Source organism: Desmodus rotundus, chromosome 1 (assembly GCF_022682495.2).
Source record: "Desmodus rotundus isolate HL8 chromosome 1, HLdesRot8A.1, whole genome shotgun sequence".
Classification (NCBI taxonomy): Eukaryota; Metazoa; Chordata; class Mammalia; order Chiroptera; family Phyllostomidae; genus Desmodus; species Desmodus rotundus.
Genome location: NC_071387.1, coordinates 21005528 through 21024297, shown reverse-complemented (window position 1 = coordinate 21024297; position 18770 = coordinate 21005528). Strand labels below are relative to the sequence as shown.

The 18770-nt window shown below is 45.9% G+C and overlaps 1 protein-coding gene across 4 annotated transcripts in view; it reads right to left on the bottom strand.

Moving 5' to 3' along the window:
* Positions 1-18770, bottom strand: part of EPB41L4B (erythrocyte membrane protein band 4.1 like 4B) — a 119506-nt gene that overhangs the window by 23749 nt on the left and 76987 nt on the right. For all 4 annotated transcript variants that reach the window (XM_053921964.2, XM_053921966.2, XM_053921970.2 and 1 more), the window contains exons 16-20: positions 14800-15029; positions 12617-12735; positions 7290-7415; positions 6407-6474; positions 3678-3776 (exon numbers count right to left, since the gene is read on the bottom strand). In XM_053921964.2, coding sequence (XP_053777939.1) covers positions 3678-3776; positions 6407-6474; positions 7290-7415; positions 12617-12735; positions 14800-15029 — 642 coding nt within the window. The remainder of the gene's footprint in view (positions 1-3677; positions 3777-6406; positions 6475-7289; positions 7416-12616; positions 12736-14799; positions 15030-18770) is intronic.

Below are 18770 nucleotides of genomic sequence, written 5' to 3'. Positions count from 1 at the left end.
GATGACACAGGCAGAAAAGGACACTAGAGGGGAAGTCACCATGAAGGTCAGGGAAGTCTAAGCTGGCACCCTGGATCATCTCCAAGGCTCGGACTTGTGGGGAAGGTTTGACCTCCCGAAGGGTACGACCTTCTGATTTGATTGCCCGGGCACGGGACCAGAACGGCAGCATCGATGCCCCATTCTTAGCATGCGTGGCACTTTCTCAAAGGTACAGAAATTCACGCAGGCCTCCAGGCCCTGATGCCAGCGGACTGCTGCCCGAGCAGTAAGTGGCTGGCTCAGCAGGCCTGGGCACTCAAAACAAACGCTGCACATTCCAAATGAAGCACTGGTCACAGACAGCTCCTGGGGCACCTCGGGGCCCTTGGACTACCCTGCCTGGTAAGGGTATCTGTGTGTACCTGAGAGCTTGAGCCACGCCGGAGAGTCCATGCTAGCAACGTGATTTATGGCGAATGCCTGTCTTTGTAGGAACGCCTGGGGTTTTGAGTCACACTGTATGGGTTTGATCTCTAGGGGTGGGCGGAGACTGAGTAGCTAAGGTCGGTCACGTGAGTGTTCCCTGCCTGCATGACCAACCCCCCCAGTAAAAGCTCTGGATGCTGAGTGAGCTGCTCTTGTTGGCAACGCTTCATGTATGTTGCCACGTGTTGTTGCTGGGAGAATTAAGCACTGCCCGTGTGGCCCCTCCAGGAGAGGACAATGGGCAGCTTGTGCCCGGTCTTCCTGGACTCCTCTCTATGGGCCTTTTTCCTTTGCTCCTTTAGGCTGCATCCTCTCACTCTGATAAACCCTAACTGAGAGTAGAACAGCTTTTCTGAATTCTGTGCATCCTCTAGCGAATTGTCACACATGAGAGTCGTCTTGGGGACCCTGACACACTTCCCCTGAGTACACTTCTGGAGCCACTCTGGCACAAGGGTTGTGTTTAGAATTGTGGCTGAGCGAGAGAGTGGAGATGAAAGACCTGTGGCCAGTGGGCACCAGTGTGGCCTGTGTGGGGTCCCTCACGGTGGCCTCACCACAGTGGTGGACCTCATGGGAACATGTGGCCCTGGCACACAGCTGCAGTGTGGCTGGGACAGCCGGGGGGTCTGAGGTCATTCTGTGAATGGAGAGGCCTCAAGAGGAGGACTTAGGACTTTATTACGAAAAAGGAGGACAGGTGGGGTTTGAATAGTTAAGTGGAAAAATTAACAAGATGCCATGACTTTGGATTCAGGCTGACGAACTAAATCAGATCAGTGATGTTAATAGCCCATTAATTTCCACCACACCCTGTATTGTGATTTCCACTTTTAGAAAAGCAGATGATACTCAGCGGCTGATTGTGAAATTACTCGCCCAAGGTCACCCGGCTAGTTAAGTGGGAGGGTAGGACTAAATTTTCTTTTACCTCATTAAAAAACTGTAACCTGAAAAGCATAGTTATTATTTAGTTTTACATAAAAAACCATTAAAAAAAAAACATAGGTCATCTTTCACAGAAGAAAGTCAACTGATACTGTCTAAAATTAAAAAAGACTCCAAATTCTTATTTTTGAAAAATAACCTTTGTCTTAACTTAGATCTTATGGCAAAGAACATATATCTAAGGTTCATCAGGTCTTTCAACTTTGCCTCAGCTTTCAGGTAAATTCATGAAACACTTTAATAAGTAAAAATTTATGTGTAGCAGTATTATTTTCTTCAAAATGATTTATTTCTATTTTAAAAATATATATGCATAGAAAACTAAGTCGTCAAATGGAAACACTGCTTATTTTTGATGGCATGACTCTAGGGAATTGGATACTTCTCTCTTTGGACTTTTCTGTCTTGCTTGAATTTTTTAGACTTTTACACGATGTTTACATAAATAGTAAAGCTGTATTTCTGGAAAAGTAAAGCAGCTCGTCATCTTCTAAACACACTAGGTTTTATAAAGGGTTTTCTTAAAGGAGGCAGTTTGGTGAGTTGGTTAACTTTTCTTTCCTTCCAGGCCATGTATTAGCCATTGTTTCCAACATGATTACATATCCCGAATGGGTGATATTAAGTAACATTTTGAATTTTAAAATGCAAAAGGAAAGGCGAATCCTGCCAGCTTTACCCTTGGGGGAGCAGATTTTTCAAAGTTTAATTTGTCCCTCAGAGATCATTTTGACTGTTAATTATTTGAATCTTGCTTGTTTGGGCTTTCTTAGGAAAGACAGCTGCTTACACTGTCCAGAAGTTTCTACTAAAGTTAATGAGATGGGGTGTGTCTGCCCTTAAAAGCCCCTGAGAGTTGGATCCAGAGTCATGCTCTCTGTCCTACTCTTTGTACACTAGGAACCCTTAAACTTGACCGTTTCTCAGAAGCTTGCAGGTCCTTGAGGAGAAAGAGGGACTACTTTATCCTATGGCCATGTCGCTGGCTAGGGGCTTTGCCCACCTTAGCTCAGGTCAACCCTCACAGAATTCCTCAGAGGTAGGAGACAGCTCACCCACTTTCCAGATGAAGAAAGAGAAGTTCGTGGGCTAATTTCCCCAAGAGCTTCCAGCCGTAAACCTGCCAGGGCTCCATCTCCCACCTCTCTCTCGCCAGAGGCCCACAAGCTTTGCACTGCACCCAAAGATCCTCCTGCAGCTCTGACCCATTCTGCACCCAGGCACAATGCCACAGCCAAGGTCAAGAAGTGAAACATGTCGTGGTGGTCAGTACTGCTACTGTTACAAATGCCACTGCCACTCTTACTACAGCATTTACCTATCTTCTTTGGATTATGAGTATTTGCAATCTGTCTTTCAAATAAATTGTGAGTCCTCAGAAGGGAATTGTAAGTTGTTTTGTCCTTTCCCCATGGTACCTACAAGGGCCCAGTGCAAATGGTAGGTAGCCTAGAAACTTTTGTTCAGCTGAACATAACTGGACAGACCTTGGTGGTTCAGGGATACTTTGGCTCCTCCCACAGATCTCGTACTGTTTAGTCATTAGACGAGAAGGCAGCTTCTGATAAGACTCCCCATGACACAAACCCCTGGTATTCATATCCCTGTGGAAGTCCCTCCCCTTGAGAGTGGGCTGGCCCTAGTGAGATGCTTCTGATGAATAATGATGGGATGTCATTTCTGTGATTAGGTGACAGGGGACTGTGGCTTTTCCTTGCTGGCGCTCTCTTTGGCTCTTCTTGCGTGTTTTCTCTCATGGAGAAAGCTAGAGAGGCCCTCATCACTCAGGAACTGAGGGCAACCTCTAGCCACCAGCCAGCAAGGAACTGAAGCCCTCAGTCCAACTGCCCTCAGGGAACTGCATCCCGTCCCAAACCACACGAATGAGTCTTCAGAGGAGACTGCAGCCCTTGCCAAGACCTTGAATGCAGCCTTGTGAGAGACCTTGACACAGACGACCCAGCTGAGCCGCGCCTGGACTCCCAACCCACAGAAACGGTGAGATAATACCTGTGGGTTGTTTTCATTAAGCCACGACGTTTTGTAGTAATTTGTTCACAGTGTTTCATGGTGACTACAGACACCGACTATCTGGTGTTTTTAGGGAGAAAGGTCTGGTCTCGTTAGGACCTAAACTGGAAATAAACTGTCTTTTGGGGATGGCTCTTTGGGAATGATGGGAAGGGCGCACAAGCATTCATAACTGAACATTTAACATCACCTTTGTTGTTATCATTGAACAACCTGCAGTAAGAACTCACAAACTGTATTGTCTCGTTAACTTCCTCACTCGGGGAGGCTTGATTTCCGGCTTTTCCACTGCTGGCTGGGTCGTTTCCACACGTATAGGAACAGGACTTCTGGAGACATACCAAACAAACAGAAAACATGGTTGGCAGAGAAGAGGGAGTTGGGGGCATGCGTGAAAAAGGTGACAGGGATTACAGGGATGCAATGTGCACCATAGGTAACACAGTCAATAATATCACAATAACTTTGTCCAGTGATCGATGGTTACTGGACCTAGCATGGTGATCACTTCATAAGGGATGTAAATGTCAACTCACTATGTTGGACACCTGAAACTGATATCATATTGTACGTAAACTATAATTTAAAAATAAATAAATAAATGAAGTAAGACAAAACAGAGCCGAACGGCCCCAACAAAAACCTTTATGACATTGTTTTGGCTGTCGGGGGGCTGCTTTCTCAGTTAGTTTTGTACCTTGGTAAAGATGATAGCCAAGGTGCCCATTTTTCTCCTCTCCACTCTACTAATTAAATACAATTTTAAAAAAAATATCATAGGAAATCCAAAAACAATAACAACAAAAAAGTCACAAGAAAGAAAATACAGCAAGTGGGAACTGAATGCTATTGAGGTTTCAGATAAAATTTCCCTGCCAAAAACACCCACCCCCAATATCAGGGTTTGATTCATTACTGGGCCTCATTACTAAAATGAGTAAAGACATATTTGTGGACAACCAATTGTTGCTTCCAAGTAATCTTGTAGCCATCTTATTTTAACATATTCCCAAAGGTATATCTATACCTATATCTATATCTATACCTATATCTATACCTATATCTATATCTATACCTATATCTATACCTATATCTATATCTATACCTATATCTATACCTATATCTATATCTATACCTATACCTATACCTATACCTATACCTATATCTATACATATATCTATACATATATCTATATCTATACCTATTCCTATATCTATATCTATAACCATAGAATAGTTAATGTGAAAAAATGCATGATCAGAAGGCCTTTAAGACTTGCTCTAAAACACTTTAATTCAATACATATGTGAAAATGTGAAAAATTAAATAGCACTCTTAGATTTCCTCAGGAAAATATGCCAGATAACCAATGGGCCCTACTCAGCACAGTAATTTCAAGGAGAAGCTTTCACACATTTTTGTAGTGGTTGTGACTGCTTTCATTTCAAAAATAAGAAATTACCTCCTGAGACCAAAGGACATCAGAATAAGTTGAGGTCCTCAGCAAGGGACCTCTGGCAAGTTAATGCTTCTGCGTCCATTTTCTCTTCTACTCAGGGCCTAATAGGGTGATTGGTATGTGTCCTGTGCCCCATAAATGTTTGCTGAATAAACACATGAATGAGCAAATAAGGGATCAGAGTCAGTGTATTCTGGGTTCATGATTTCCTCAAGCTGGAACCCCTGACTCGACTGAACATAGTCCTGGCAGAATTCAGGGTCTACTAGGGGAGCCCATAATTTTGCTTGTGTGGAATGGCTGGCGTCTGGAAAGCTTCATGGAGAAGTTTGTACTCAACCAGATGGAGGCAAGACTTTCCAGGTGGGAGACAGAGTGGAGACCTGAACTTGCTGATGGGTAAGGTCTCGGTGGAAGGACAGGGGCTGAAGAAGAGGGAGAGTAAGGGCCAGTTGCTGAGGGACGTCAGACTGAGGTGTTTACACTGAAGACAGTGGCAGTCACTAACAGTTTCAGGCAAAGGAGTGGCAAGGTCAGACTTGCAGTTTGGAAAGGCCCTTAGAGCAACCAAGAGGACGCTGGTGAAGGAGGCCGGCTGGAGGAATCTGAGAAGACTCCAGCAGTCGTTATCCAGATGAGAAACGGTGAGGGCTTGAGGTCGCAATTAGAGCTATGAAGAGGAGAGGGTGGATGTGGGAGGTAACATGAAAGTCCAATTGGCAGAATTTGCTGACCAGTTGGATGAGAGGGGCAGGTAGGAGAAAGTCGAAGACTCCCAGGTGTCAGGTCTGGATAACAAATAGGTAACAATGCAATTAACCAAGATTGGAAAATAGGTGAAGAGATAGTAGGTTAGGGTGGGAAATGAATTAAGGTTTGGAAAAGTCCAGGAGGTAGCAGGGTATGTGTCTTTGGTGTCGGGGGGCTGCCATGATCTACAGGCAGTTACTTGGATTGAATAGGGGAGAGCTTCTGCTCTCTATGAGATCAGGAGAGAAAGGTTTTCCTGTGGGTTTGGGTAGGTGGTGGTCAGGAAGCGTGGAAGAACATTTGTGGTTCTAGTATTGTCAAGGAGCTCAGTATGAGGAGCACACCAATGGACAAAGGGAATAATAACGAACCAAGCCGGGACAGCAAGCAGAAGCCAGGTCAAAAGGGCCTCCCACGCTCTATTAAGGATTTTGGATTGCACCCTGAGAGCACAGTGGAGTCTTTAAAGGACTTAAGCAAGGGAATGACAAGGTCAGGTCTGTACACTTGAGAAGCAACTCAAAGTGATTTCTTTGTTAGTACAGCAATATTAAAACTGAGAAAAGGTATTTTTGAAGCTTACAGGAAATTGTGGAAGCCGGTCTTTTTCTACCTCTCCAGGGTCCCATTCTCCCAGTTTTCTTCTTCCTCTCTGATTTTTATTAGCAAAACCCTCATGCATAGTGTTTTGAGGATCACGTGGATGATACAGAGAATATTGTTTCCCCATTCAAACAAGAAGCAACAGACCTTACATTAGTGTCCTGAAGACTGGATTTCTTATTGATATTTACAAACGTTGATTCTTCCTTTCCAACCTGTGAAAGAAAACAGGCAGGTTTGTCAAAACTAAATATCTTGGCATGCAAAACTGTTCTCAAGTCTCCTACATTCAAAGGATTATAGAAATGTGAAGGTGGATAAAGGAGGTAGTTATCAAGCACTCAGTCAATAACAAATATTCTCTGGTGTTTATGTAAGTTAACAAAAAAATATGTTTTCTTGAGTCATTCCCCATCACGGGGACTAATACTTCATCTTCAAAAGCAATCAATGCTCGCCTTCATACTTTCATTGAGCACCTGCGATGTGCCAGCTCACGCCTGAACGAGAAGAGGGTGGTGTGGGAAAAGCCAAACCCACCGTTTAACCCCCCACCTTCCCTATTAGATCAGGAATAATAACCAGCTCTCACACAGCACTTACAGCTTATAAAGGATTTCAGAATCGGTCCTTTCACATAAGTGTAACAGCCTGAGAGGAACCGTGTCATACGATTTTGATAGAAGCCTGTCCTCCTCCCTCTGGTGAGTCCCACAAAGAATGGTAGCGGAGGAAAGGACACCCACTCAGCCAGCCAGGCCAGCTGAACACACCCTGGGAGGCAACGGGAGACGCAGCCCTCTGCGGCCCTCATAGCATCGCCACATACAGAGCTGGCCCCTTCACTTACCCAATTAAAAACTGTATACCAGTTAATAACTCTTTATATGAAAATCTCTCTTCACATAACAGGTGTGGTTCCTGTCTCCTGACCGGACCCTGACCGACATCCTAGAGTACCTCCTCCTTCTCTATGGCCCGCAGGAAATCCTGCCGGGTGAAATCAAAGGAACGCACGCGCCCCACGCACCTGGGCACTCACTCGGGAAGCATTCTCCAGCTGGGCTTTCAAAATGTTACACTTCACATGATCGGCCACGGGGGAAGGCAAGAGTGGGGTCTGAAGAGTCTTCTCAGAAACTTTTTTTTCTTCAGCCTGTGACAACCCAAAATATGACAGATTGGAAGCAAAGAAAAAGGAAAGCATACACATTAACCTTTCCTATTAATCGTAACTGCAAAGAACACAGACTGAAACCTATAGAGAGGTCTCTCACCAAATCCTTCTATTAGTATCAGCGCTTTTACTGTTTGCAAAGGATTCACAAGCACCTCCCTTCGTTCTCGTGTGAAGCAGGGAGAGGATGCATTAGGGAGCCCATGAGCCAGAAGATGGGGTGAAGGTTCAAAGAGAAGAGGCTCATTCAGAGTCATGTGGCTACATCCAGAGGCAGATCCAAGACCTGAGCTTCGAGTTTTCCATACCCTAGTGCAGTGCTGTTTCCACCATAACTGCTGCCTCTGGCCTATAAAGATTCAATTCTGTGACTTGTTGGGTCAAGGGAAAGAGTACAGAATAGTCATCGGTGTTATTTACAGTAAATCTTGAAGAAAAATGGGATTCTCAACGAGAAACTTGCACCTATGCTACGTCATTGTAGAGTGTCTCAGACTTCCACCGTTTACTGTTTTTGCCATACGATCCGGTGAAGGTGGATCACCCTGGAGCTGCCTTTTTTAACCGTGCCCCAAGCAGTAATACCTGAAATCACAGGCTGGTGACTATTCTTCTTATTATAATACACATTATGATAGGTACACACCTATTAAAAATACTCATCTATGTCTAGAAGCTGAAATCATCTTGGGTGGTATTCACACCACACTCAGGGAAATAATGTCTTGTTGTTAACCATGCCTATTGGGGTCATTGCTTATTCCACGGGCACACAGCACACGCTCAATAAACAGCCAATGCAGATTATAAAGATATATAGCTATTATTAGAGGACATATATGTTATTTATTTATGTATTAATGCATTTATTTATTTATTTAAATCCTTACCCGAGGACATACTTATTGATTTTAGAGAGAGGAGAAGGGAGGGGGAGAGAGAGAGAGAGAAACATAAATCAGTGGCCCCCAAATGCACCCTGGTCAGGGATTGAACCTGCAACTTAGGTATGTGCCCTGACCAGAGAGAGGGGCAGGGGGGGATGAACCCTCAACCTTTTGGTGCATGGAACGATGATCCAATCAACTGAGTCACCCGACCAGGGCTAGAAGACATGTGTTTAATATGAAAGATCCAAAGCAATATGATTGCTAACAGTTAATTTAGGGATATCAGGCCTAAATGCAGCATATGAGCCACAATGTACCGGGGCAAAAACGAAAATGATCTAAAGGCCTCCAATTCTGCAAGTTCCAAAATTAATCCCACTCACTCATTCAAAAGTCCTATGGAGCACACCGGTGTCCATCGCAGGAGCACTGTGAAAGCCCTAGAGGAATTATCAGGTAATTGACTGGTTGACATCACTTAATAAAGAAAAGAGGTCATAGAATACAGCAGGGGTGTCAAACTCAGTTTCACCGGGGGCCACATCAGCCTCATGGTTGCCTTCAAAGGGCTGAATGTAATTTTAGGACTGTATAAATGTAACTACCCCTTCACAGTTAAGCGAGAGCTTGGCGCTGCTGCCAGGTAGAAACAAGGTGTCGGGCCAGATAAAACAAGGTGGAGGGCTGGATGGCCTTGTGTTTGCCACCTGTGGAATACAGTGTCTCAGCGGGCCCTCCAAATGCCCAGAGGAGCATTTGGTAGACTAAGCAGAACTCAGCAATTTCGTGTAACAGCAAGATAAGCAGAGACAGAAGACCTGGATTTGAATCTCAGCTCTTTCCCTGACTAGCATGATAAAAAACAAGAGGATGACGACAAAGAGAAAAATAATTCTAGTAGCTCCTATTTGTGACAGCTTATTATGGGCAAGGAACGGACCAAGCATTTCCTTTGTACCCCGTTCCTTTCGGAGGTAGACACTATCACTGTCCCCATTTCATGGATGAGAAGAACAAAGCACAGAAATAGTAAGTCACTTGCCCAAGGTCACACAGGAAGTTCAAAGAAGAGCCAAGATTCACACCCAGGCCTGGGTGACTCCAAAGCTGGAGCCCTGACTGCTCAGCTGCACTGGCTCCTCTGAACCTTGCTGAGCCTCAGTTTCTTTCTTCACAAGACTATGACGATGATCAAATGAGAACATAAGATATGAATGACACTCTCATGTTAGAGTCTTTGGTTAGGAAAGGAATTATGTAACCGAGAATGAACATCAGACATAAGGACATGAATGATCTTAAGCCATCACGTTTGGGTCTAAAGAAAACCGACTCATTTGACTGGAATCAGTATCTTAGGAGATTTAGCAGTTTCCAAAGGGCAAATAAGAAACTTATTTATTCTGAAAGATGAGGTTTACAGTACACGTTTAGGGTAATTTACCGTGTTTTTCTAAATCTTGTTAGATTAATTGTTTACTACCAGAATGGGTGTTTTCCCCAGTGCGTGAAGAGTTAATTTTAAGATCGGATTTATTTGGGGAAGGATATGCTGGGACACAGGAATTAAATAGGTAGCAAAGCCCATCCGAGGTGTTTGACCACTGCTGGGGGGTCCAGTTATACTCACAGCAGGACCGAAGACCTGCTTTTAAAAAACTGAATGCTGCTAAATTAAGAAAAGACTGAGAATTCAGGTGATCTCCCCCTTGAATTTAGTAACTCTAAACTGCTTTTTAGACATAAAATTCAAGCTGGCTTGCTCCTGTTTGATCTGGACAAAGCGAGACCTACTGTTCAGCTCCCTGATTCGACTCAGGTGGAGGTCAATTGAAATTTTGGAACATTTGAGTATCATGTGAACGTGTTTGCAGAAAAGGCATCTTCAGGGGAGAGAACCATCTAGATTACAACGAGACCCCAATTCCAGCCTGGAGGATGGAGACCCCAATTCCAGCCTGAGAATGCTGAGCTTTCTCTTCTGCAAGACCATAGTTTGTATTTTACGTTCAGTTTGAATTGTGAGAAGATGCTTTCTTGTTCAATAAAGATATACCAATTTCAAAACATACTCATGAATGATGACACTTAGGCTCATCACTGGAAATGGTCCATTTATTTGGGGATGTTCGTGGGCATAGAGAAATGATCGGATGCATTTTTAAATTGTCGATTCAAATTGTTTATATCCTGATGAGATTTAAATCCTTGTGATCCTTGTGGGTACTACTTTGGAACTGGGAAATGAAAATGTCTTCTCACTGTTAAATCAAGAACAGGTACTTAAAAGAATCAGTAGATTCTTGATCCGTGAGGCTAGAAAAAACCTGAAGTGTCATCGAAGCCATCGGTCCCAATTGTGGTATCATGATAAGTTAGGAAGTCTGTTCCAAGGAATGTTTTATTTATGATAAAGAATTATAGTGTGAAGTAATATACTTTGCAAGGCCAGTAATATATCTGTGCAAGGCCAAAGTCAAGGTTATCTGACATCACTCTAGCCTAGTACTTGCTCACTGATACATTTCTTCAAGTGGAAGAGAAAAGAGGGACATTATAGTCTAAGCTCCAGGGAAATGCTTAATAACTCACAGCTGTCTCAGCTTCGCAGCAAGCCACTGTCGTCCACCTCCCACCGACACTCACGGCAACCACGAATTACATACAGCTCCTGAGTTCTCTGATACTATATGCTATACTTCCTCACCAAATGCTTTTGGATTCTGTCAAACTCTGGGTAAACCTCTGTTAAAGCACTGATTGTGTTTATTGCATTAGAAAAGTTGAAAGCCAAGAGATGGAGAAAGACAAGTCTGGGGGGCACACGACGTGCTGGGTTGACTCCCCAGTGCCTGGTACAGGCCTGCTCAACAAAGACTTGTTGATTGAATGAGTAAGTGCCATTCTGCAGGGGAAATTCTTTCCAGCTGGCCCTCAGGGAGGGTAGTATAAAAGAAAAGCGGGGGAGGGGGACCTTGAAGTTGGGGTCCCACTAAGGACCAAAAGGACCTTCGGCAAGGGAGAGGAGTGCAAGGGGGTGAGGGTCTTCTGAGCAGCTCTGGAAGGCTGCTGCGGACTAGAGGGCTGGCTAGGGGGGAGGAACAGCCCAGGTGGGAGGCATGACATTCCCACGGTCCCCAGCAAAGGAAAGGAGGGGGAGTTTCTGAGGCCAGATCCTCCAAATTCTTCCTATTCCCTCTTGTAAAAGAGCAAAGCTAAGCATTAGAGCAGAAGAAATGACCGAGGAATGAAAAAGGCTATTCCTTTGGGGACTTTAAAAGTTAAAATATGTTCACAACAGTGGCTCTCCACCAGGGGCGATTTTGCCTTTCCAGGGTCATTTGGCACTGTCTGGAGACAATTTAGTTTTTACACCTGGATAGGGGTGGTACTGGCATCTAGTGGGTCAAGGTCAGGGATGCTGCAAACATCCTACAATATACAGGACAGCCCCCCACACCAAAGAATTATCAGCCCCAAATGTCGCCAGTACTGAAACTGAGAAACCTGGAGAAGAAAACAAAGAACCATGGGGGCATACGAAGCAGACCAGGCGTCAGGGGTGCACAGATTCAGCCCCCGCTGTGTGACCGGAGAAAGTGACTTCCCTTCCTCTGGTCTGCTGCTGAGAAGGCTGAATTAAATGATTGATCAAATCCAGCACCAACGTTCTACAGTTCTAAGATAAAATTTGACTTTTATAAGGCTGTCTGTTCGGATGAGAACAGATCTAGCCAACAGAGAGCCTGGCTTCTGCCCTGTCCCTCCCTCTCTCCTTCCACCCTCCTCTTCCCTCCATCAGCAAATAGTTATTGAACATCAGTCAGAGAGAGACAGGAAGGGCTGCAGACTGAACTGTGCCCACCCCACAAAACTTCCTAGGCAGAAGCCCTGGCCCCAAGGTGATGATATGTAGAGATGAGGCCTTTGGGGAACAATTAGACTTAAATGAGGTCATGAGGTGGGGACCTCTTGATGAGATGAGTGGCTTTGTAAGAAGAGGAGGAGAGAAAGATGACTCTGTCCTGGAAAGTGGGAATGTAGCAAGAAGGTGACCTCCAGCAAACCAGGAATTGAGCCCTCACCAGGGAACGAAATCAGCTAGCACCTTGATCCTGGACTTCCCAGCCTCCAGAACTAAGTCACGCTGGGCATAAATGTCAGAAAGGATTGCGTAGAAACCCGCCCCCCCAGACAAAGGCTCAGGGTTAGGAGGCAGGCCAGGGTAATCATCAGAGGTCTGAAGTGAGCCCAGGTCCACGCTCATCACCCAGTTCCGGTCCTCAGCACCTTATTTATGTTGATGTGCAGAGCAGGCCAGGGGCCAACAGCCTTCACAGTTTCCAGTTCCAGCTTCTTTAGATGGGTGGCCGTCTCACTGAACAGGGCAGGTGCTCCTGGAGTCAGTTCTGCAAGAGACAAGGGGGATGAATAAGGAAAGGTTGAAAGGACAGAGGGATATAGGTGGTAAAAGACGCTTGTCAGGTCCTGGCCGCCAGCACACTTCCTGCCGGCCTCCTCCCCTGGCAGCTTCAATCTCTTGAGTATACACTAGTGGATGTGCCTGACTCCCTCTATATGAGCTGGGCGGGCAGCCTTGGGTGAATCACTTTACTTCTCTGAGCCTCTAATCCATGTTTAATTGAAAATAAAATTATTTAGCTTGCAGAATTGTTGTGAATAAAAACTGAGGTCCTTCATGTACAAATGCTTTATTAATGGTAAAGCGCTGTGCAAATTGGAAAGATTAGTGTTCAGGCAACAGGCATATGAATGTGCCCTTGAAAACTAAGGTATAATTCTAACGTTAAATTCATTTTGATTTCAGTTTCTGTACTGCTTTGGATTAGTTCACCACCACTCCTCCCACTAGCTAGTCTTTACCCATTAACACGTTAAATATTCAATACTCATTACATACTAAAACTTGTGCCAAGTATTGTTTGCAGTTGGGATCTGGGGAGCTGGAATGAAGAGATGAATGAAAAAGACGCATATGCAGATCAAATAAGAGTGATAAAAGGCTTATTTAATTGCTGTGGGGGTGAGAGGGAAGGTACTCTAAAGCTAGGAATTGGAGAGGGGTGTTAGAGACCCTTTCACTGACAACATTTGAGCTGGTACCTGAAGGACATGTAGAGGTTTGCTAAGGAGGAGAAACCTATTTCAGGTGGAGGGAACAGCAGGTGCAAAGAACAGAGCTGGGACACAGTACAGTGTTTGGTGAGAGGAGTAGTTCCCTGTGGCTGGAGCATAGTGAGGAGTGTGGGGAGGGCTGGAGACCTTGGTAGGGGCCAGGCTGTGAAGGTCTGTGTGGCTGTGTTCAGAAGTGTGGGCTTTATCCCAGGACAGCAAAGAACCATGGGAGAGTCTCAAGGCATCTGGTAAGAGCTCCCTGGTGAGAGCTCTTGCCCTGGCAGCTATGATTTGGAGACTGTGCTGGAGGAGGTGCCCTTTTGGGGCTGGTACAGTTACCCAGCTACCAACAGATCAGCCACAGCCTCGACCAAGGGCAGTGTGGCTAATGATGAGGGGACAGAGATCTGATTCTTCAACACCAAGGGGACAACGAGGTCCCGTTTCCGGCTCGGCCAACCCAGAATTGTTTCCTGTGGTCAGAGGGAGAAGGTGCAATGGCTGTTTCTTTTCACCAGCTCACAGACTCATAAAATGTCAGCACTGGAAGGTTCCTTGGCCATCCATCTGCACACCCTCTACCCCCCTTCCCAGATGAGAAAACCGAGGATCCAAGAGGGGATTTAGCTCAATAGCGAAGATAAGAATCGCAGCCTCTTGGCTCCTGCCTCCACCTCAGTGTCTTTTCAAACCACATATGATAAAGAATCAGTTCTTCCCAGCCCTGCTCCCCTCCCCCGCTGCACAGACCAAGCCTTGGGTAAAATAGAAAAAAAGTGAATTCTAGAAAAATAAAATAACAGACATACAAAATCCTAGCCCACGTTGTTTTAGTTTTAACAGATAGAAAATCAGTGCCTATTGCTGAGGGTGTTTCTAATTGCTTAGTCTGCATTTCCACACCCTCTTCTCACAGGGACCTGTCACTGCGCTCCAGGTCTGCCTGAGGTCACCTTGCTCTCAGAAGAGGGACGTCAGCAAGGGGATAGACTGGGTTTTCCTGAAAGTAGGAAAGCAGAGATTCTAGCCACCTCACTCCCCTCCTTCTGTTGTCCATTGCTCTGAGCCAGTGCCAGGCCTGCTAAAGAATGGGGAAGTGGAGAGAGGATTGCTACCTTGCAATGAAATCAGTTTCCTGGTAAATCGTACTCCCTAAGTTGTTCCTACCTAAGTGCTCAAGGCTGTTGTCTGCTCCTGCCCAGACCTGGGAACCCAGTGCTGTCATTACCAACGGTCCGTGCTGCACGAGAAGTGTCCCTCTCGAGAACGTACGGATGCTTGCCACACCCTGTAGCTTCCCTCGCCCCGCCCTCCCTGGGCTCCTGAGCTCCACTCACTTGTAAGCGATTTAGTGCTGGAGTTTGGGGACCTCAAAGGCCCCTCCTTGTTCTCCAGGGTCAGCGAGAGACCGTAGTTGGGGTGATGCTGGTGCTGGTGCTGGTGCTGGTGGTGGTGGTGGTGGTGGTGCCTTCCCGAAGCTTTGGTAGTGAATGGCGTGCCCCCGTTCTCCTCGATGCCGAAAGGCAGCCGGTCTGAGCTGCTGAGCCCTGGGGAAGGGAGCGGGTAGCTGTGGAGGGTGTCAAAGTCAGGATTTAGAAAAGCAAAAGGCCTTGATATTCCTGTGCGTACTTTAAAAGATGTTCTCAGAGCATGAAACTCCAAGAGAAATCGGTTCGACAAAGATCCACAGGGTTATGGTGGAACGAGACAGAGGGTAATGTTGCACTCAAAGAAAAAGCAGAAAGTGGAAGTTTATATACATCAGAGACCTTCAACCTTAAACAGTTCTTAACTTTGAAATTAAATAACTTCTGTTAAAAAAGACGTTCTCTAAACAGGAAGGAGGAAATGAAAAACAATAATAAAAATAATTTGCTAACCATCCTGTGACAAGATCATAATGAACTGGAAGTCTTAGAGTCGCTTTCCCTTCCACGCCATCAACTCCCCCAGGCAGAAAGCACCTGTTCACGTCACTGCTGTGACACCTTGGAATGAATTCCAATTGTTCCTCTCGGTTTTTTGTGGGTTTTTTTTTTTTTTTTTTTACCAATATTGCCTTATTTGAAGTCCACGTCATCTCCCACTTAGACGCCTCAAACGTGTTCCTAACAGCTCTCCCTGACTCTGCGCTCTCCCTCAGCCCACCTTGCACACACCAGTAGCCAGAGCTGTTCTGATTGTGTTCCAGAGCATTCCATTCTGATCATGTTCGTGGCACTCCTTGCTCCAGGTGCTTGCACACCTGTCCATAACTAGTGATTCTCAAGCATTTAAGACAGAGACCTCTTTGGAAATCTGATGAAAGCCATGGACCTTCCCTGCAGATGCAACATTTCACACTCAATCTCAGGCTCTGTGTAGCCCCTCCGTGGACTGAGATTAAGAGCCTTGGATTGTAGGATAAAGACCTTAATTCATTTGTGTGTCACTCACGGTCCCCACGATCTTGTCCATGATTCTCTTTTCAGCTCATCTCCTGATACATTCTTCTCTGCACCCTACTTCCTTCCCATCCGGGTGCCTTTTACCTCTGTCTCTTGGAGTCCTTCCTCATGTCTCAAGCCAGCTAAAACACCCCTTCCTCCAGGAAGACTTCCTGCCTTTAAGACCTGGATGGAAGGTCTCCTGCTCACAGCCCAGGCAGAGCTAACCACTCTCTGCTCATTCCCGCAGACCAGATTTCTACTGCCTACTCCTTCTCTCTGTCTTCAAGGGGCTCACACTCAGTGTAGGAAACACCATGATTCGGTCAGTTATGGAGGTGGAGGTAACTGATTCTCCGGGGGTTAGTGAAGGTGCAGGAGAATGTGCCCTAAGGAGGGGAGCATTCTGGTGAGATAGTTACATGTTGGTAACTATCAACCATTCTTGAAAAAGAATCCTTTTTCTTATGGGAAACCCCATTCCTATGTTAGTGGGAGGTTGATATTTCCCCTCCGGGGTGGGCCTGAGACAGAAGCCTGGCCATTCAAAGTTCTCCATCCATTCACGTAGAGTGATTTGTTGTGGGACATGATCCAATCAGGGACCAGCAGAGTTTACCCCGAGGTTTATCACATGGAAACCGAGAGGAAGGGTCTCTCTTCCCTTTTGAGAGTGAGGTGGGGCTGTACTGTGACTTTTGTGTGCCCTGAGTGAGCACCTGTGCCTTTATCTCTCCTCTATAGGAAAAGGAAGTTATTCTTTATGATTGCATTTGTATAAAAAGTAATACCAGATATTAAATTAAAGCATTTTATTAAAAGTTCATTTTTATTTCTGAGTTTAAAAGAAATTTAAACATTTTTGCAGGCCCCTAAAAGCACTGTGTGCCCGAGGTACTGTGTCTACTGCACTAATGGATACTTTGGCTCTGGCTATAAGTTGAGGCTACTTATGACCATACTGCTTGGACACAAAGAAGTATGTGTGAGAATGAGGCCAATGCACAAAAGACAGACAAGATGAGCTGAGGTTACAAGATGAGCAGAGGTTACAAGTAGACAGAGAGAAAAATCCCTTATGGTATCATTTGAACCTCTGGTTCCAGCCACACCTGAAGCTGTATCTACCACTAAACTTTTCGATGATAAAGCCAGTAAATTCTTTTCTGTTACTTTTTTCTTCATTTATTTTTGCTTGATGTGATTGGATTTCTTGCATTTATAACTTGGATGCTCTGAATCAGTGGAGGTATGTTATTTTGCTATTGTTTTTTGTTTTGTGGAACTTTTTCAAGTGAAAAGGTAGAAATGGCTATTGCAGGCGTACGAACTAGTATGAGCACAGGAATGGCGGTTGAATGAGCAAGGTGGCAGGGGGAGAGGGAGTGAGGGTGAAGTAGCAGGTGAGGCTAAGAAGTCAAGCTGATACCAGGTGAGAAAGGTTACGGGTGCCGGGTTTTCTGGAGGGCAAGAAGGCCCGGGGGAAAGGGCTTAAGCAAGGACACAGCATGACAGGAGTTACAGTTTAGAAAGTTCATTTTGCATGCCGTGTAGAGGACAGACTGGTGGAGAGACTCCAATCCCTTCCTGCAACAGGGCGGGGCCTGGATAAGCCAGTGGAGTGAGTGAGGCAAGGAGCCTTCTGGGACCTTTCTAGAGTCGTGTGAGCAGGGCTTGCAGGCCTGGTGCTTAGGGCGGGGGGGGGGGGGGGGGGGGGGAGAATGGAAAAGGCTTCTGCTGCAAATGGAGGATGCATTCCAGAAGAAATCGTGCTGGTTGTCCCCCCACATTGTCCCATGAGCTGGTCCCTGGTCCACCCAAGGCTGCCCCCTGGAGGCTTTGCTCAGGACAGTCCCACATCGTGTGCGTGTGTGTTAGAATGTGGAAGGTGTGGCTTTGGCCTCTGGGGGCCAGTGGGTCACAGTCCAGCCTCACTTCTACCTGAAACATCACCAAAGGTATCCACCCTCCCCAAGAGGGCAGCAAAAAGCACATTGAGTTGTTGTTGACTGGGTTCCAGTCTCACTTCTACTCCAACCTTGGGAGGAACCTTGGACAGTGGCTCTGGGCCAGTTTCCTCTCCTGTAACAGGAAGTGGGTCAGAGGACTGCCGGCATCTTCTCTGGACTGCTCACTGCACACTGAAGTGCTGCCTGTACGCAGAGTGACTCTTACCTACCCATGCATGTGGCAGCTTCACAGCAGGATCCTGGAGGCAGGAACAGCTAGCCCACAAAGCAGCATAGAAATTCCCCAGACACCTTCCAGAGGAGCCTGGTTGGGGCAAACTGGCTCCTCGTTACTTTTAGCCCAGAGTGGGGACAACTCCATATTCCTACTCAGACCTAACGTGTCCGGGAGATGCCAAAACACCTCTCAGCAGAGCTTCCTCCCAACTGATGGGCCTCTGAAGGGTGGCAAGTCGGTTGAGCCATTTACTCTTTCAGTCGTTAAAGCCAGTGGACCGAACCCGGGAGGCTGGAGCCTCAAGCAGCCTTGTTTGCTTACCCCCGTGTGCTATACAAATACATCTTTTTCCATGTGTGCCAAGGAGGAGAAAAAGTTCAGAAGCACTACCGCTCGTCCACCCTCCAGCCCATCAGCCTGGAACTGTGGGTCTCTAAAGGGGACTGTCTTAGCGGAATCGACACAAGCACCGTGTTTTTACACCAGACGGTGTCCGCCGGAATCAGCCTCCTGACTGAACACCAGTGCATGCACCGTGCTCTCTAAATACTCACGGAGGAAAAAACAAAACAAAACAAAAGTACCTTTGTTGAGTGGCCAGAGCTGTGCCATCTATTAATTTATTTTATCTTCAGCAACCATTTGAAAAAGGGGCAAGTATTATTATCTTTATTTTACAGATAACAAAACAGGAA